The following is a 21192-nucleotide window of genomic DNA, read 5'->3' as shown; positions in this document are numbered from 1 at the left end:
TTCCCCTCTATAAATTGTTGGTTGCTCTTGGCAAAGAGTGACTAACAGAAACTTCACAATGTTTCGCTAGATTTCTTCAAGTTTTGCATGCCAAATTCCGCATTTAAACCAATACCACAACCATTTACTGGCTTATCACAGTCCTTTTCCTGACCACTGTGTATTCCTCTATGTTGTGGAGTGCCATTTCAACATGTTTGCAGTGTATGAGGCAGGGGCGGAATGCATTGATACATTTTGAACAGGGCACCCATAAACTCAACAGCTAATAAATAGCTTTATTAACTCTTATTAACACATGACAAATGTGATAAAACCGATTGTTACTGTGCTCCAGTCCACTTCCAGCAGCATCCTGTTACTACGACCTTTTATTTATTTATTTAAAGGAAATGTAGAAAGAATTTCCAGGGTTCCTGTCACACAATGGCACTTCAAAATGTATTTTTTAACATTAAATGTTTAATCAAATGCTCTCAAGCTGCCAGTGAGTTTATGAACAAATAGGCAACTCATCATGCATGTCTGCTACAACTCACTGCATATAGCCTTATATCTCCACACGCATCACCTCGCTTGCCTCCCAAAAAACTGCACTGTAATTTAGCATTAAAATGCATTCTTTGTGGCAGGCAGAATGTTTTGCTTGCACAGAAACAATAAAGGATAGCAATTTTGAAAGCTCTAGCCAGCTCAGAAGAGAGCCCATATTCAAATCACTACTGAGCCAAAACAGTGGCTGCAGTGGTAGATGTTTCATGAATATTTTAATCACCACCACCCATCAAATTGAAATATGTCTTCTCCTTGTGTGCTTTTCACACCCTTTTGTAAAAGGCTACAAAACTGTTCATAGGCAAGCGTCTGAGCGGTACAGGGGAAAACTGAGTTCAAATCGCCAACCAGCCAAGACAACTGTACAACTGCTGTATCTGAATGCACTTCCACACCCAACCATGCACATTTAGCAATGTGGAACTTTCAACATTGGACCGCGGCTGTTTTCCCCGCAATATACTGCCAGGTGAAGCCACCATCACACTCTGCCCTTCATACCACAGATGGAGGAGCAAGCTGTATCGCTGGGCTGATACAGCTACTTTAAACTGCTCCCACCCCCCAGCTGAGCGAGCCCCAATGTCCCTCCTGCACGGCTCCATGCCTCTCTGGCTCATGCACGAGGCATCAGAGCTTGCTCATCTGCAGGGCAAAAGCAGTTTAAAGAAGCTGGGGGAGGAATAAGCTGTATCAGCCCAGCGATACAGCTTGCTCCTCCATCTGTGGTATGAAGGGGAGAGTGTGATGGTGGCTTCACCCAGCAGTATATTGCGGGGGAAACAGCCGCTGCTCATGAGTCCCTCTGCTACCAGTGGCCCAATGTTGAAAGTGATGCTGGTAGAATAGGGACTCAGAAGCAGTGTTGGTTTCACCTGCAATATACCGCCGGGTGAAGCCACCATCACACTCTGCCCCTCATACTGGTCCTGGCGATGTATTGATACATTGCCCAAGCCTACTAGTAGCCACTGACAGCTTTATCGTCCATGAATTTGTCTAACCCCGCTTTGAAAGCAACCTAAGCTACTGGCCCCCTCCACATTTTATGTCAGTGAATTCTGTAAATTAACTATAAACTGTGTCAGGAAGCACCTTTTGTCTGCTCAGAATTTCTTGCCAATCAGGATCATTGGATGACCCAAAGTTCTATTATTATTTGTATTATGACTTGCTTAAAAAAAGTGATCCAAAGCAACTTTCAAAAATAATACAAATCATTAAAACTAAATATAAACACCAAGTCACAATGATAACTTAAAATACACATCCACGTAATATTATGAGGAACAAAAACTTAGCTTTATAATCCTCTATCATGCACTCCTTATTTGCTATTTTTCGGAAATGTAAAGCACCAATCATTTTGCTTTCCTCATAAGTTTTTCAGTCCCCCACCTCATTTTCCACCACTACAGTAAACTGCACAGTGTGCTCAAAATGTGGCTGCACTATAGATCTATACAACAGTATAAGAATCCTGGAAGTTTTTATTTTCAATTGCCTGATACACAGGAGTATTAGAGATACCTGATCAGGACAGAATAGGTAAAGGTAAAGGTAAAGGTACCCCTGCCCGTACGGGCCAGTCTTGCCAGACTCTGGGGTTGTGTGCCCATCTCACTTAAGAGGCCAGGGGCTAGCGCTGTCCGGAGACACTTCCGGGTCACGTGGCCAGCGTGACATCGCTGCTCTGGCGAGCCAGAGCCGCACACGGAAACGCCGTTTACCTTCCCGCTGGTAAGCGGTCCCTATTTATCTACTTGCACCCGGAGGTGCTTTCGAACTGCTAGGTTGGCAGGCGCTGGGACCGAGCAACGGGAGCGCACCCCGCCGCAGGGATTCGAACCGCCGACCTTTCGATCGGCAAGTCCTAGGCGCTGAGGCTTTAACCCACAGCGCCACCTGCGTCCCTTCAGGACAGAATACAGAGTCCTTATTATTTCCAGAACTGACTGGTGGAGAGTCCACCCATTATTGCATGCTTGGCTTCAGGGCAAGCAGAGTGCTAACCTGCAATTAGTTCTACTTAAGTGAAAAGGTAAGTTGATGCATCTATTCACAAATAACTGGTTTTGATTTCTTTCATTGTTGCTTCACTGGTGTTAGGATTTATGGGACACACCAAAGGGGGGGGGGATGAATTTGTGAGAAGCTCTAGTGCAGCTGTCACACCCAAAGTGCAATCACTGATAAAATATGTCTGAAGTGTATCCTTCCAGTTCTAGCAAAATATACCATAGAAGCTATTTTGATGGATCAGAGAGAATAATCTCCAGTTTCATGTGAATAGTCAGTCACAGTAGAACACCAATGATTACATCCCCTAAAAAGAACACTGCAAAGTATGCAATAGTCCCGATCCCTGTAAAAATGGAAAAGGAGTGGGATTTAACGCATGCTCTCTGTTGAGTTAAAAAAAAAAAGAGTATGTATTTTTTCCAATCTCTGTAAGAAATATGAAAAATAGCATGCTACAGAATACCAGTCATTACACACGCTAAGTCAAAACAATCACACCATTTCCCTTTTATGGTTAAGACAGTTTTCTGTAAGAAAAAAGCATTTAGGGTAAAGATGCTTCTTAAACTCAGTTTTTCCTGTATAGTGATTTATAAACAAGTTTCCACATATCTGTACACCAGGAAAACAGCCACTCAGGAATATAAAACCTGACCTTGATTTCCTTTTCTCTTCTCTCTCCTTCCCTTCTCCCCCCTCCCCAAATATCAAGCTCAATTGAATTTTCTCTTTGTTCTCAGCTTCTCTCTTTCCAAGAAAGCCCAAAGCTGTTCTAGTTACAGTTTTATGCTGGTCAGATTTCTATTCCCAGAGCTTAATTCATATTCTTATCAGAGATGTTGTGTTTTTTTAATGTGGAATTGCAAACAAGTGGCAGCCAAAGAAATGATGTATGCACTTTTATACCGTTTGATTTTGTAATAGTTTCCAGCATCCAGGAATGTTGTTCATAGTACCATAGAATTGTAAAGTTGGAAGCAACCCCGAGGGTCATCTAGTCCAAACCCCTTCAATTGCAGGAATATCTACTAAAGCATTTGTGACAGATGACCTATCCAAGCTCTGCTTTAAAACGTCCAAAGAAAGAGAGTCTACCACCTCCCGAGGAGTCTGTTCCACTGTCAAACAGCTCTTACCATCAGAAAATTCTTCCTGATGTTTAGTCAGAATCTCCTTTCTTGTAACTTGAATCCATTGGCTGGGGTCCTATCAGTGCTTTTTTCTAGAAAAATAGGTGCTGGTACTCACCATGAAGTTGCTACAGTAAGTGCCCCACTTTTTAACAAAAATGAGGTGCTGCTACTGCATACTCTTGAGTACCCCCCAAAAAAAGAACTGCGTCCAAGCCTCTTGAGCAGAAGAAAACAAGCCTGCTGGATCTTCCATGTGACAGCCCTTTTAATATTTGAAGACGACTTTCATTTCTTCTATCAGTCTCTTTACCAAGCTAAACAAACCCAACTCCCTCAACAATTCTTCATAAGGGTTAGTTTCCAGACCTTTTGGTTGTCCTCCTCTGCACACACTCTAGCTTGTCAATAGTCTTCTTAAATTTTGGTGCCCAGAAATGGGCACAGTATTCCAGGTGTGGTCTGACTAAGGCAGAATAGAGGAGTACTATTATTTCCCTTGATCAATACTTTTGTTGATGCAACCAGAATAGTATTAGCTTTTTTTGCTGTAGCATTACACTGTTGACTCATAGAATTGTTGAGTTGGAAAGGGCCCAGAGGGTCATCTAGTCCAATACCTTGCAATGCAGGAATCTAAACTAATGTTAAGCTTATGGTCTACTAAGACCCCTAGATACTTTTCACGTGTACTATTGGCAATCCAGGTATTCCCCATCTTATATTTGTGTAGCTTGTTCTTCCTGCCTACATGTAGAACCTAACATTTGTCCTTATTGAAATTCATTTTGCTAAGTTTTGGCCCAGTCCCCCAATCTGTTATGGTCATCTTGAATCCAGATTCTATCTTTCGTGGTACAGGCTACACCTCCCAGTTTGATGTCATCTGTAAATCTGATGACATCACAGCTCTACATAGCTAACTGAATTTAACTGTAACTGAGGCCAATAAGCTCTCCCATTGCCTTGACTCTGGGGTGAGGAGGGGAAGAGGAACCAAGCTGGAACTCCATATCACATTGGGTAGATGGTTTCATTATTGCAATGCACTGTAGAAATTTGGCTTAGACTACTCTAGTCCTGCATTGCTAAACGTGAATAGTTGGGTGTTGAAGTGCATACACTTCTTCCATTGATCTGGACACTCTACTTCTGTTGATGCAGCCTAGAGTTCTTGTACCATGCAGCCATGGCATTTCAGTGTTGCCTGTTCTCAGCCATGACACATTGCTCAAGCTGAATTGACTCTTTTAATCTGTAAGCGTGAGAAAGGATCACATTTGCTGATGTTAAAAAAGCAAACTAACATACAAGTAGGTAATCAAGAAGACTGGGCATGGCATGTCAGGTTTTATAAGTTGGAAGTATAGTCAAACCCAGGATCAGATTGACACCAGCATTTTACATGGCAGATGCACTCTCCCACACCTTGGGTGATACTATAGTGCAAGAACTGAAAATCTGCTCACACTTGCTGAAAACAAAAAAAATAAAATACTACACTGTAAAAATGAGTCAAAGCAGGCCCCTTCCCAAAAGATTAAAAAAAAAAAACCACCAAGAGAACATCCCATATACTTAATGCAACAGAATTCCATCAATTTGTGGAATTCTCAGCAGCAAAACACATTTACAGTAGTTGGAGCCTTCAGGTAGCATTTTAGGGCAAAATTAAAATTATCTTTGTGACTGGAGGAAAGTATTTGTAGCACATAGAGAAGCTCAGCAAATTTGTGTCATGCACCTAAGAAATTAGGAACCATTTTCTGTTTCTTGGGTGATCAAGGTGTAGCATAGCCCTAAAACCAGTACTGTTGTTGTTTCTTACATGGAAGTGCAAACATGTGGGAGGCAAAGAAACAATGTAAGCATTTTTTAACTGTGTTTTGATCTTGAAATTGTTTTCGATATCCAGGAATGCTGTTTCATGCTATGCTAAAACCTCTATAACAAATCAAGAAAAAACAACAACACTGAATTACTTAACGAATTTGTTTACAACTCTTCAATAAACATTTTCACAGTGCTTCACTTTTTTAAAAGAAAGATATAATACAATGTCAACAGACAGTACAATAAATATTGCCACATAGAAATTGGTCACCAAGTTCAAGGGCTTAGGAAAATAGTAAGAATCATAAGATCTTTACCTTGCAAAGATATATTAACATTGGTGCCAAGTGAGTTAGCCTATGAAGCACTGGTGAAATATCTTTCAAATTATCAATTCCAGCTAGTAGCCTAGCTGTAATAAGGTGCCGCCCATTTTAGGCATGTCCAAATGGCACGCAATTGCTGACGTGCAGGTCCTTTTGGACCTGGAAGAGGAAAGAACGGGGAGCAAGTCAGAACAGAACCCCCGGGGAAAATGGTTGCTGCCTTTATTTTCAACCAACTGTAGCTTCCAGTCTTCAAAGTCAATATTCTGCACAACAGCAAACAGCTGCAGCAAATACTTGAAGGCTCAGGTGAATCAATGATTCCACAAGCATCCATGGATTACTCCACTGAAGCAATTGAGCCTGAACCCTGTTAAATACCCATCCACTCTGGATCATAGAATATGCCAACTATAGTTAATTCAGAAATGAAGACACACTTGAGTATAGTTATACAAACATGGTTGCGTAATCTCATCCATATCTCTTACCCAGTATTTATGGTATTGTAAGGTTTAGTAACTTCAGCAGGATACAGTTACTGCTGTCAATAAGAAAGACAACAAATATTGACTTATTGCGCTGCATATAGGAATTTAGCTGTCTGGGCTGGATATGGACTTGGAAACAAATTCTCTATGCCATTAACATCACAATTATTTTTTTATCTGCAGTCACACTCAAACAAAAAAATGTTTCAAGATATTGAAATATTCTCCAACTAAATGCAATATCTCTTTGGCTTTTGCATACATAGTCCTGGCCTTTCACCGACTTTATCATAGAATTGTAGAGTTGGAAGGGACCACGAGGGCCATCTAGTTCAACCTTCTGCAATGCAGAAATCTTTTGACCAATGTGGGGCTCACAACCAGACAATTAAGAGTCACAAGCTTACTGAATGAGCTATCCATACAGAATCCAACCATCCATCAAGGAGTGAAACTGTCTAGTAAAAAGAGAACCCAACTAACTTTGCAGCCTGAGCACTTAAGACGAGAACAGAGTATCACCTCAAGAAAACAAAAGTTGGCCAGCTCAAGTATAAATGATAATTATTCAGGAAAAGCACAACTCAAGCACACCAAGTAGACATTTTCCGGAACACACCAACCTTTATCAGAGAACTCTAAAATTGTATCAAGGTACAATATTTTTTAAAAAATGAAATTTGAATGCAGTGAAGAACCCTTCATTTGGGTGACATTAGAGTAATAAATCTGCCCAAAATAGCTTAGGGTGATTGACATTCAATTAAAAACAGAAGACTTGAACAATTCTTTCACTTCAGGAGCTTAGATACTCCAAGAAAGTATTTATAGTTGCCAGCAGAAGAAATTCTTTAAAGAGGGTTTTCAAAAAAAACACTGAGGTTCAGGTTCAACAGATTCATGAAGGCCTGTAAGCAATATTTTATCCTTAAATATTCTTTCTACCCTTGCATAATCCTACAGAATACTAGAACAGCAATCTTTCTTGAAAACAGGGCAAAATGGTTTCATTAGGTTTTACAGCCCATTTTGTATCTACATTTCAAAACAATCATACTTCAAACTTATAAAACATTTCCTTAGTTATCACATTCTTATGGAAGTCACTTTGTCTCATCTCTGCAGATGCAACCCCTCTAGCATTTCTATGTCCAGTATCATTTGTCAGACATGAGGAAACAGAAAATAAATCCAAGATAAATATACATTGGATAGGCAACATTCTAATATCACATGCACTTTGCTTTGCGTTAAAGCTGATGGGGTGGGGAGCACTTTAATTGGGCAAGCCAGATGAAAAAGTGGCCAACCCTCTGTGGGCCACATTTGATAAGTAGGTGTCAATCATCTGAAGTCATATGACAGCAGGTAGATCTGATCCCACCTGAAAATAAGGCTTCAAATGTGTTCTTTTGCAGTTGCAGATTTAAATGTCTCATGTCAGGTAAGCAACAGGGGGGCGTGTCCAGCTGAAAATGTCAGCAGGTCTAATCCATCTATCTGAGCTAGATCAAAGTGCTTTCTCCTATCAGATTATCACATTGATACCCCCTACCCCTCAGATTCTCTTTTTTTAAAAAAATATTTTTTATTGAGTTTATGGAATACAGAAAAAAGAATAGAGAACAGATTATAAGAATAGAATAGAAAAGTTACAAATTTCCATGTTCTTTTTTCCTTCAAGTCTAACAGACTTCCCCACATCCTCCCAACCCTGCATTCTCTGTAATACAGAACATCAGCAATTTGTTACCTTGTTTCAATACTTATTGTATCCTTCATTTTATCATGTTACCTAATTCCAAATATGTTATAACCCAAATCATGTACATTTTCATTTAAACACAATAAAGTTATTTCATTATTCTACCTCTGACTTCTTGTGCCTTAATTTCCATTTCGTTAATTTATCATTGCTGAAGCTAGAATTTCCTAAAAGGTGCATCTTTTAACATTCGTACAGCTTATAATGTTTTTTCAAATAGTCCTTAAATTTTTTCCAGTCCTCCTCAATTGTTTCTTCTCCCAAGTCTCGGATTCTGCCAGTCATTTCGGCCAGTTCCATATAGTCCATCAACTGCGTATGCCATTCCTCCAGCGTGGGTAGATCTTGTGTCTTCCAATGCTTTGCAATCAGGATCCTTGCTGCTGTAGTAGCGTACATAAAAAAAGTTCTATCTTTCTTAAGCACTCTCTGGTCCACCATGCCCAGGAGAAAGGCCTCCGGTTTCTTAGGTAAGGTAAATCTAAGTACCTTTTTTAGTTCATTATGGATCATCTCCCAAAAGGCCTTCACTTTCGGGCAGGTCCACCAGAGGTGAAAGAATGTCCCTTCCGCCTCTTTACATTTCCAACATTTATTGTCAGACAGGTGATATATCTTAGCAAGCTTGACTGGGGTCATGTACCACCGGTATATCATTTTCATAATGTTTTCCTTCAAGGCACTACATGCCGTAAATTTCATTCCGGTGTTCCATAACCTTTCCCAGTCTTCAAACATAATGTTATGCCCCAAATCCTGCGCCCATTTTATCATGGCGGATTTGACTGTCTCATCCTGAGTATTCCATTTAAGCAGCAGGTTATACATTCTCGAAAGTAGTTTATTTTTTGGCTCTAACAGTTCTGTCTCTAGTTTCGATTTTTCCACCTGGAATCCAACCTTCTTATCCACTTTAAAAACCTCTTGAATTTGTGCATAGTGCAACCAATCTCGCACCTTGTTTTTAGTTTTTCCAAGCTCTGCAACCTCCAATTGTCTCCAATTTTTTCAATTATTTCCCCATATTTAGGCCAATTGGCCTCCATGTTAAGTCTCTTACGTGCCTTGGCCTCCACCGGTGAGAGCCACCTCGGAGTCTTACTCTCCAATAAGTCTTTATATTTTGTCCAGACCATCAAAATTGCCCTTCTGACAATGTGGTTTTTAAACAATTTGTGCACTTTAACCTTGTCATACCACAGATATGCATGCCACCCAAAAGCATTGTCAAACCCTTCCAGATCTAGGACGTCAGTGTTTTCCAGTAAGATCCAATCTTTCAACCAGCAGAAGGCTGCAGATTCGTAATATAACCTCAAGTCTGGCAGGGCAAATCCCCCTCTTTCTTTCGCATCAGTTAATATTTTAAACTTAATTCGGGGCTTTTTGCCCTGCCAAACAAACTTGGAAATATCCTTCTGCCACTTTCCAAAACATTCCACCTTGTCCACGATCTGTAGGGCCTGAAACAAAAATAACATTTTCGGCAATACATTCATCTTTATAGCTGCTATTCGGCCCAACAAGGAAAGTTTCAATCTTGACCATGTTTCCAAATCTCTTTTGATTTCTGACCAACATTTCTCGTAATTATCTTTAAACAAATTCAAATTTTTGGAGGTCAGATACACCCCTAGGTATTCTACCCCTCAGATTCTCAAGAGGCAACTAAATTTGCTGACAGCGAATAAGAGATCCAGAGTTCCTCACCGCTGCTTCTAAAGAGATGATGTACAAAGTGTACAGAGAGGTAATGGTTTATTATCTAATAAAACAGCATTATATATTCGAGTTGCAGGTAATTAAGGATATGCTCTTAATAAAGTCACATCTAGTTTTGTTAGCCAATAATCCCCACTATGGTCCTCCAAGCTTGCCATCATTTTGTTCTTACAGTAGCATAAAGACCTTCATATTCATTAATAAAGCCTATTTATTGGTATGGTTAGCCCAGTTTTTGAACGCATGGGTTTGTTTATAGTCTACCAGCTTATAGATGGGTTAAACACAAGATGCAATTAATCAGCACTTTAGCTCACAAGTTATCACACTAGAGGCTAGTTAACACATGGCAGAGGAAGAGGAGTGCGGGGGGAGTGCACCACCCCCGGCAGTGTGATCCCAGTGGGGTGCCATCGTGGCTGCCCCCTGCCCGCACTGGGCACCACGCCCCCACAGGCGGTGCACCACACCCCTACGGGTGGTCCGCCACACCCCCGGGACGCGTGCCAGCCCCGCCCGCTCTCCGCACCCCCGGTGCCGGAGCATGAAGCTCTGCCACTGCACAGCACCAACCAAATTTTGCCTTCAGAAATAACTGCATACGATGATTTGCCACAAACCAGGAGGCAACTAAGTGCAATTTGTTCATTTAGGGCTTGATCCTGCACCACCAAACCACAGTTTGGCATTATGTATGAAGAGACTTCTGTTGCCTCTTCATTAATAAGACTGACTGTATTAGGAAGATTCCTGATGGCAATTCCTTCCACTCTAGACACATTTTCACAGTAGAATATGAGAGAATTCGGTACAGGCAATCCTTAGTTTGCATGGGGGTTCCATTCTGGACACCCACACGCATCAGAGGAGTATGCATAAACCCGCTCTGCCCCCATCCCATCTTGTTTTGCTCCTTTCTGTGACATCTTTATGTTGTTTTGGAGCTCCTTCCGGGTTCGGCACTGTGTCCATGTGCACGATCACATGTCATTGCCTGTATCTCTCTGCAGGTGCTTCAGACTTCCAATGCACCTGCTCCCCTTTTCTCCTCCCTGCAGAGCATCTCAGGACTAGTGCTTTCATTTTATTTTTTGATAGCCCACTTACTATCCACAGATCTCAAAGCTGCTTACAATAAGGAACATCAAAATATACAATTTTTATTATTATAGATTTATTGTAGATGATTTACATTAAGAAAAATGCAACCCACATAAATGTACAATATTGACTTATATATTGGATAAGTTTCCAGGCAAAATGTTACAAACTCCCAACCTATATAAAATACACTATAGCAACTTCACAAAGCAACATAAGAAGCTGCCTTATACTGAGTCAGACCATAGTCCCATCTAGTTCAATACTGTTCACACTGACTAGCAGCAACTCTCTGGGGTATTAGCTGGGGAGTGGCCCTCTCCCTGTCCTATATGGAGGTGTTAGGGACTGAATTTAGGATCTTTTGTGTGCAAAGCAGATGCTCTATCACTATGGCCCTTCCCCATACAATGTCACCCTCACCATACAATGTCACTCTCACCACCCATTTACACAACCATCTAATCATTTACCACTTCATACAATACCTCAACCATCCAAGCAATCATATCCAATCCTGTCACACTTAACAATATTATAACCCACATATATTTATTACACACTCAGCTATGTATCAGAGCAGAGGAGAATAAGACAGCTTCTCTCCAATAACTCCCAACAAGAGAATTGTATCACACATGGTACTGAACCAGCCCATATCATCTCAAATAATAATCAACAGCAACACTGATAGAAACCACAAAGCAAACAAGAGCTGTTATAACAGCAGATAAAAAAAATTAGCAGAGCTAATAAATTTTCTCACTACAGAACAGAAACGGGAATGAAGTCTGATTCAAGCTTCATGCAACAGATGCATTTACTGCACATACAATACTGCTTGCGATGGTGAATGCTGCAAAGTGTGAAGGAAAGGCATGTATATAAAAACACAGTGGGCACATACAAGTCATCCATGGCTAGGCATTCACTTGCACTTCTGCATTTTGCAACATTCTTCCTATGAAAACACAGCACACAAAGAGCAAACACTTCTGCAGCGTAACATATGAATTAGCATTTAGTTAAAGAAAGCACTATCAACCAAATCTGAGCTCCACAACAACACTTCATGGAATAAACCCTGGATTCTGCAGCAGCAGCAGAAAATTTTAAGGTCATCACTTGATACATGCAATTGTCCTGTGAGTATCACAGAACTGATGCAGATATAACACTATTCTCCTCTTATTCAAGGTTTAGGGATGGACAGTGGGCCTCCCATATCTAAAGCAAGCTGACCCTTTCCCCACTGGCTTTAACACTGAGTAAGGTTTATGTTGTCACAGACTATAACCATAGTTAACATTAATCTGGGTTTGTTTTTAACCAAGAGTGATAACTAGCTTCATACCATGATTAGCAGCAAGCCTTGGTAAGCTCAGTGACACAACTCGATGGAGAACATTTGTTTTGTATGCAGAAGGTCCCAGATTCAATTCCCAGCATCTCCAGGTAGGGAAAGAAAGGATCCTTGTCTCAAATCCTGGAGAGCCACTGTCAGTCAGTGTATATAATGCAGGGACAAAAAGCTTGATTCTTTCTATGTGTCAGCTATGACTAGCATTAATGCTGACATACCCTTAGCTGTCATGAATGCCAAGAAAAGAAGCATGGTATCCCATAACACTCCTGTAATTCTGGCTAAGGGATAGGGCATTGTGTTCATCTGAATACACCAAGTAGGAAGATTTGGAAATATCATAGTGGCTTTGTTGAGGAATGCAATGGAAGACAGCAAAATATTCATTAGGGAAAAGAAACAGGGATGTGCATCCCTTAAACACATAAGGGGCAGGGGACAGGACTTGTCTTCCTGCACTTTTATAGACTGAATAACCTTTTACATTTCCCATGTTATTATTTCAGATCAAACACCATATATTCCTTTATTTAGACTGCCAAATGGCCTCCACTACTAATGTTCCATAAGTACACATAGTAGAAACAGCAAACCAATGCTATCTTAATAGTGCAATAAATGTCATTATTTATTTTTTAGATTTCGTACTCATCCTTCACCTTAAGGTCCCAGGGCAGATCCTAACAACAGAATATATTACTATAAGAACAGATAAAACTGTTAGTTATAAACTACATATTCCAATAATATGTTTTATGCTTTGCCCCACCCACAGGGCCTTTTAGTATCTATCCACATACTCAGTTATCAAGAACAAGCTTATGTCATCCCCTCCACATTAGGTTTGAGATATATGGCCTGATCAATTCCTAGTTGATTAAACACAAGTAAACTCAATCCAATGGGCTTTTTTAAAGGGGAAAAAATTATACAGGTTACCATATCTATCATCATTAATTGAAACACTCAACTATGTAAAGCTAGCAGATGCTTCTTTAATATACAGCTTTAAGACCCACATTTAATTACCTGTTAAAAGAAATGCTTGCTTGTAAAAGTCCAATTGCATAAATGCTGCACAGTTCCATTAATCTTTCTGCCTTGCAGAAACTCACACTTTAATGCCTTTCACCCCTCTACAACCATCTATGTCTTATGAATGCCTTCCCATTGGAGACATGCATGCTCACTTGCAGGAAGCTCAATTGCCATAGGCAAGAACTCAAGTGGCAACCAGGCAGTACAGAGGCAACTGTGAACTCCTCCCACCTTCCTCCTAGCCTTAAAGGGATACAATCTTGGACAGAGATCATGAAACAAACATACAACCAGCTCAGAACTGCAGGTTGGGACTCAGTACAGTGGTTCCTCTGGTTACAGACGCTTCAGGTTACAGACTCCGCTAACCCAGAAATAGTACCTTGGGTTAAGAACTTTGCTTCAGGATGCGAACAGAAATCGTGCGGCGGCGGCACAGCGGCAGTGGGAGGCCCCATTAACTAAAGTGGCACCTCAGGTTAAGAACAGTTTCAGGTTAAGAATGGACCTCCAGAACGAATTAAGTTCTTAACCCAAGGTACCACTGTGCTACCTTTAAGGGTTAGCAGACCTTTAAGGCCAGGAGAGGCTTAAGTTTTCCAGACACAGATTACACCAACATGACTAATATTTTTACAGCAGGATGGCCTACCAAACCTACCCTGAGTAAATACTACTATAATGTATGCCAGCTGAAGCCATACCACACACTATTCCAGATTGTGACTGGATTTAAACACAACGGTTTGGACATGTTTCAATGTTACATGCATGAGCCTTGGGCTCATTTGCTCCCTCCTCTTGTTGAAGATATTAGAAGCTTTCATTTCAGTTTTCAATGAACTGCAGTTTAATATTTAGATGTAACACTAAACATAAGTTAACTATGGTTTATTGTAGCAAGCTAGCTTCATTAACCAACATTTGAAGTTGGCTTGTTTCTGCATAACTTGGGAGAAAGAAGTTTTTTCTCTAACTGTATGAGAAAAAATTGGGGGTAGGGGGGAAGGTGAGAGATTAGTTACACAGCACAGACATGGAGGCGGTGAGAGAGAAAGTAAATTAACGTCCAAAAGGAATTACTTTCTTTTGCTCTCCAAAACAAGTGTGTGTCTGTCTGCTGTACTAAAAAACACATATCTGTATACTTATTTGAGAATACAGTACTACCTACCACAAGGGTACACCTTAGTTAAGACTAACCACTTTTTGTCCTGGTTCAGACATAATGCCAAAGTGTGGTTAGCGAAAAACAGAAGTAAAGACTTTTAATCTCTTCATAGCTACACTGGAGAGAGGAATGAACAAGCTCAAGGCTCTTTCAGGTAGTATTAAGCCATAACAAGAGTATCAAATGAGTCTGAAATTTAAGCAATTTTTGCTTCAGCTGGTAGCACTTTGCTTGTCTAACAGTCAGAAATTAAAAAAGCTGCTGTGCTTAACGCAGCCTTACAATAAATCTGCAAATGTTATCATCTAACAGAAATCTGTATTAGTCCACCTGTCAACAGATATCTATGTTAGATTCTGAAAGAAAAGAGAATTAACTTTTTCCCATTGTGCAGGACTTCCATGCCAGGTCACCTAAAGTGACTTTTACTCAACACACAGGTGGCTATTTACAACCCTAACTGACACAATGTAAGTACTTTTAATTTCCACTACAAGAGAAATTTTTAGACATCTCCACATTAAAAAGCAATCATTTCAACCAGGGGCAAAGCAACTTGCTTCAGAAAGTCACTATAAACAAACAATTGCAGATGTTTCCTTTATAGTCCAACTCTAGGAAACAATGCAACAGTTTAAAGCAAATTAAGAAAAGCCTCACACTAAATCAATTCACAACTTATCTGTTGGTTTCAACCAAGAAATAATTCTGACTATACATGAGTTCTCAGAAGTTCAATATTTTATATATTACATTTAAAATGCAATTCTCCTGTCTGTCAAACCATGAAGAAATAAGATTATAAACTATTTGTTTCTTAACAGAACTGGATGGCAATTGGGTGTTGAGGGCTGGCAGACTTCTATAAAACTTTAAGTGCCTTACTTGAAGTTTCTCAAATTATTATTGAGGCCAGTACACAAGTAAATAGTAGTTGCCCTAGCAACAGCAAAATACATGTATACATTTGACCACTATTGCTTGATGTGCAGAATTATGTCATTCACTTTCAATCAGACCTGCTTCCAGGTTTGAGAACAAAAGTTACACTACTGTTCTAGTCCTTGCTACAGCCCAGTTTGCACATAATAATAAGCCAAGCAATGCCTTAATGCAAACAAGTGGGTTCCTGGAGAGCGGTCAAACTTTTTTGTAATTATTATTTTTAATGATAATAGGTCATGTGTACTATTTATTACTGCATCAAATTACAAACACTTGAAGTTTCTAAACATTATCAATTATATCTGAATTAGACATATGCCTATAGACTGGTTTGTGTGGTATTTTTCCACAATAGGAGATGCTGCACATTTTCTAGTTAAACTTTTGGAAAACTGATTTTCACATCTTTTTTTCAGCTCTGAAGACAACACTCTCATTTGCACCTGACACACATCCAAAGCATAGTTTAGTATCAACGAGCAAATATGGACCACCACTTTGCTTCTCTCCAACCATTTGGCTGCTGCACTGAATTAAACCATGGTTTATCTTAGCATGCTATCTGAATCTGGGCTCATGGTACAACTGTTCCAGACAACCACAAACTATAAATCATAGGACAAACTTTGATTTCAGCTCAAGGTTTGTCTAGAGAGAGCTAAACCACAAGCTGTACCTTAACTCAGCCAAGAAGTAAAATGATTTGGGAAGAGAAAAGGAGCCATAATATCTTCTTCAGGAACCTGAATATTTGCTTGTTCAAACTAACCCATAGTTTGACTTAGCATTACATACAAACTGAGTCAGTGGCTGCATTTACACCATGGTTTAGTGCAACATGCAAAACAGGAAAGGGTTGAAGAAAGATTCAGATTTGTCTAGCTGGAAGTTGGGAAGTTTTCAGTTTCACTCTTTAGCTGCTGCTTGCTGGGTCACTAGAGCAACAAACTGTGGTTAATACTATTTTTAATAGTAAATAAACCAACTTTTAAATGCAAAGCTAGTTGGTTGAAACTAATCGCAGGTAAACCAGAATTCTACTTCTGAATGGCATGGCAATCAGAAAGCAAAAGCTTCCAGACTTCTCTTGGTTATTCAGAAGGGGAGAGCATGTGAGTCTGATGATTACTGTGGCTCATGCACATCACAGTAAACCACAGTTTGGTGCAGGGGTGGGGAACCTGTGACCTTGAGATTACTGCCCCAGCCAGCATGACCAATAGTCAGGGATGATGGACATTGTAATCCAGCAACCACAGGATCACAACCTTGGGTTTGGCATCAAAGGCAAATACAGTCACTGATTTGTAGATTCGGCCTCTTCTGAACTTTCTATGAAATTACAAAGCTGTGACTGCTGAATTAAGAGTTGTGGGCAGTTAGGTACGACCTTTCACCTTTTAAGAACTATGTTAGATATCCTTGAGATTCTCATTACCAGAGCACACTGCTCATGACTCTATTACCCCTGAAAGAAAAATGATTATTTAACAAGTTCAGCACAATTGCACATCTGAGCCAACAAGCAGTCAAGCAATTTATTAACAGGTCTGTCAAAAGTTCATATATTAAAAATCAAGGCTTGAGCTTGAGATAGCTGTACAGGTCTAAGAAGAACATTGCATTATGAAGGTGCTAGTGAAGATATAACACTCACAATCTCTTAACTATGACTATAGCTTACAGGATTGCACAATGCACACATACCTCACATACAAACTGCCTCTCCCCGTGGCCTTAACTATTATTTAAGGATTAGGTCAACTCCAATATTAACCATGAACCAAGACTAGCTCTAACAAGGATTCTCTCTAACCAGGTTTTGAAACTAACTATTACTAACTAAGGGATGATAGTAAAGGACTGAATAAAATTACCTTGACACTGGCCCTAGAAGACAGAGCAATTTATTACAAGGCAGAGCTGAGATGTGTGTAAGAAAATAAGCCATCTTTGCCATTTAATTTTATGTAGTATAACTTACAAACAAAAGCCATGCACTAGACATCCTAAAATTAAACTTCCACTATATGCAAACCAATACATTTTAAAGTTTATGACAGTACTGGGTTGCAGCCAATGATAATCCTAGTCCACTGAAATTAATGGATTTGACTAAGGTCTATTAGTTTCAATGAGTCTACTGTGAGTAAAACTTATAGTAGTTTGATATAATCCTATGACACTAGAAATGTAAAAATGTGCTTTCTAAAGTCAAACCAATAGTACCCCTTTAAAGAGTTTTCCATACACAGACCAATGTCTAAAGAGGAACTTCAGATGCAGTCAAGGGCAAACACAGGTATGACCAAAGTAGCAGGTCCATATGTAAGCTAACACTCTGCTTTTGAAAGCCCTCAGATTTTAAAAGTAGATTGCCACATGACAGGAAGGGCTGCCACTTGAGAAACAGAAGCCAAATGCCACCATGAGCACATAAAGAATAGTTGTGTGATTCTTTGAATCCCAGCTATTATGCTATGGTCATTTCAGATTTAACGGAAAAAAAGAGAGAAAAGTATTACTGCAATTAAAGAGGAAGAAGTCATGTAACTTGTTTCAAACAAACAAATCTGACATATGACAGCCATTCCCCATTTATTTTTCAGAGATAAAAAACATGTATGAACTTTGGGGGTTAGGATGGAGACACACAGCACAAGCACACTAAAAGGGGCAGATCAGGGATTTCAGCACTGCTGATAAATAGTGGTACAGCTAATACCTACGTAACTGTTTACTTTTTACAAAAACGGTTGTACTACTCCCCCACACACAATCTGTCTAGCCAATAAACCTCATTTCTTAGTACTGTAGTTGCAGTACAAAAGAAATGCTCTCTGCAAGCAAAGCTATGTCTTCAGAGCTGCCTCTATAGTCGCAGTCACTCTTTTCTTCACTGGGGGATGGGTCTTGTTCACGTGCTTTGAATAACCTAATCATTGCTGCTAATACAGCAACAAATAAAGGGAAAACCTGCCTGTATGAGTTGCACAATATTTACAGGCCACAAGCCGTTATTTCCTTCCATTTAAGATACCATGTACTACGTCCTTATAATATATTGCACAGATAGAACAAAAATTCCCAAGGGAACATGCTGATTAAACACCAGAAAACCATTTAAGACCTAGAATTTAATTTTCAACAGCAATATACGGCAAATGGATCATAAGGAACAACAACCGGCTCCAATAGACAAATACCAGTACCAAATATAAAATATATACCTGGCAAAAGAAGATAGTCTTTTTATGGCTGAAGACTCCTGTGAATAAATATGATTAGATTCCTTGATCAGATTCTGTGGCTCAATGACTTGAAAAGGACATTGGGGGGGGGGGGCTACTATACCGTAAACAAGAGCAAAATGATTCTTCCCTTCCAGTCCTCTGTTGAAAAATATCAAATAAAGCTCTAGCATACGTTAACATCAGCTACTGTACAAAATACAATTTGACCATTAAACATATTGATTTAGTCTGATGTAGCAATGCAGTACCATTCGACTTCTCCTCAGCATGACGACAGAATACACTAATTCATTTTAAGCTTTTTTTCAAATGTAACCAATTAAACCAAACACTAAACAAATCTGCGAAATAAAGAAAACAATACTCTCAAATAAACAGGCCCCAACTCACATACCGTCAGGTTTTTTGGGATACATTTCCTTCATTAATCTCTCTTAGCAGTAGCAGCATCACTCACTCTGCATACTCCTCTGTCTGGTCTCTGTGCCCCCCCCCAAAAAAAATCCGTCACCTGGCAAGAACACGTCTTTTCAGGGCAAATCCCCCCCCACCCCCCACTATGTCTCAGAGCTCTTTCAGCCACATCCCAGTGCACGCAAGAGGCAGCGGCGAAATCTGTGTTTGTAGCAATTGTGGTTGCAGAGGAGGACTGTAGGCTAAGGCAGCTAGATAAGCAAAATGCTGACTTCTATTATCTATTGCACCACATGCACAGACATACTGCATCAATGGCTTCGGTTCACAACAATCACAGTAAAGGCACATAAAATCTACAGAAAAGAAATGCATTACTCACTGGGTTTTATTCTTTTGCTTCCTCAGCATGTAATTCTTTATGCTTTACAATGCAGTAGGCATGCAATGAGATTTCCCCTTGCCCTTATTTCACTGATGCTGCTGTGTGAATAGGACTAGACACCCAGAAAGGGCGACAGGCAGAATCAGCCTGAACATTAAGAACAAATATTTAATGGAAGCCTGGTTATCCTGTTCTTTCTCTTTCACATCTCTGCCTCATGTATCCAGGCACGGGTGGTACTGGCTCCCTTGGGAGGCTGTAGCTAGCAGCTGAGGCACAAACTAAAACATGGCATGGATGTCAAGGAGCCGATGACAGAAAGAACAAATATTCCTGTAATATTATGGACAGAGACTTTGCTAATAAATATACATTCACGAGGCCACAGCAAGCAGCTACAACAGAGGTATTGTTATGGTTCTCCATAGGCAAGAAATCAGAGGCCGAAAGCCAATTCAAAACTCAAAGTTGCCAGCCACAGTTTGTTTTTTAATAAATGATACTGCAGCCACATCAAGCTGCACAGTTACTCCTCCAACACCACAGAGCCCAGAGCCAGTTTCTTGGCAATAAAGTAGTAGATAAGGCTTCACTTGCTTTTTCCTACAGAGTGCCTCAACCACCTTTCATAATGTGGTTTTAACTATTTCCTAAATACTTAGCCCGGATAAATGCATCCAAGGCCCGAAGGCAAGTGGGTAACATTTGACATCCAAGAGAGATAATTTCATTTTACATCAATGAATCAATTAGCACACATGAACCTGCATTAAGGAGCTCCAGTACTCTACAACCTTACTCCACAGATCAGAATTCCAACTTGATCTGCATATGTATCAGTCCTGATTAAGGAAATTGCTGTTGTCATACCCAGGACCTTTGATTAAGGAATAAAGATAGCATTTACACACATGTGATAATTCAGACAAGGAAGTGAAGGGGTGGGAACACAAACAGGGTCACTATGAGTTCAGAGACTGAACAATGGTGAAATCCTATTTTTTATCAGACTGTTGTGGTTTGCAGATGGGATTCTCATAAGAGTAGGAGGAAAGTCTGATTACATTATTAAATAAAATAAGCCTGAAATATTTATTTAAGCTTCTGAACAAAATTTTGTTCAATATGTTTCAGGAACACAATTTAGAATGGCTGCTTGAAACAGATGCAAAATAGCTCTGTTGAAGTAATAGAATACAAAGCTTTGCTAAAAGGAAAATATAGTTATCACATCTTATTTTCAAATGGAACCAAAGCAAAAAGCCATCACTAAAGTTTACTCTAAAAATCAGAGTAAGTTAAAAGCATTTAAGGAAACAACTACTGCTTTCATGTATACCAAAGTTTGTGGCAAAAAAAAAAATGTAAACAGGCAGGCTCACACTCAAAAAATAAGGCCAGAAATCAGGGTTCTGCTCACAAATCATGATAAAACACCTATTTTTTAATAACCTAATATAAAATATGTGGAGTCGTAAAGCAGAGGGGAGGGACAATTTGTCCAACTGCTCTCTATTCAACTCATTCCAGAAAGTCCATATTTTTGTACAATTGTAGAAAATTAGTCTGCACAAACAGATTGCTAATTTAAGTGGCAGCATATTTTGAGTGAACAAAGAATTAAAATTTCTCACTTATCCCTGAAAATAATTTTCCAGCATAGAAGTTTAAATACGG

The 21192-nt window shown here is 39.7% G+C and overlaps 1 protein-coding gene across 6 annotated transcripts in view; it reads right to left on the bottom strand.

Moving 5' to 3' along the window:
* The window catches only part of PRKCZ (protein kinase C zeta), a 90615-nt gene that overhangs the window by 48588 nt on the left and 20835 nt on the right, over positions 1–21192 (bottom strand). Inside the window, exon 1 of one of the 6 annotated variants that reach the window (XM_083752666.1) lies at positions 19111–19250. The exons of the other annotated variants lie outside the window; for them this stretch is intronic. Within the exon in view, the coding sequence (XP_083608792.1) occupies positions 19111–19141 (31 nt within the window). The 5' untranslated portion in view covers positions 19142–19250. Of the gene's footprint in view, positions 1–19110; positions 19251–21192 lie in introns of those variants that run through there. 6 annotated transcript variants of the gene reach the window in all.

Source organism: Podarcis gaigeae (genome assembly GCF_964106915.1).
Source record: "Podarcis gaigeae genome assembly, chromosome: 8".
NCBI lineage: Eukaryota > Metazoa > Chordata > Lepidosauria > Squamata > Lacertidae > Podarcis > Podarcis gaigeae.
Note: the sequence above shows the minus strand (reverse complement) of the source record. Positions and strands in the feature narration are given on the sequence as shown.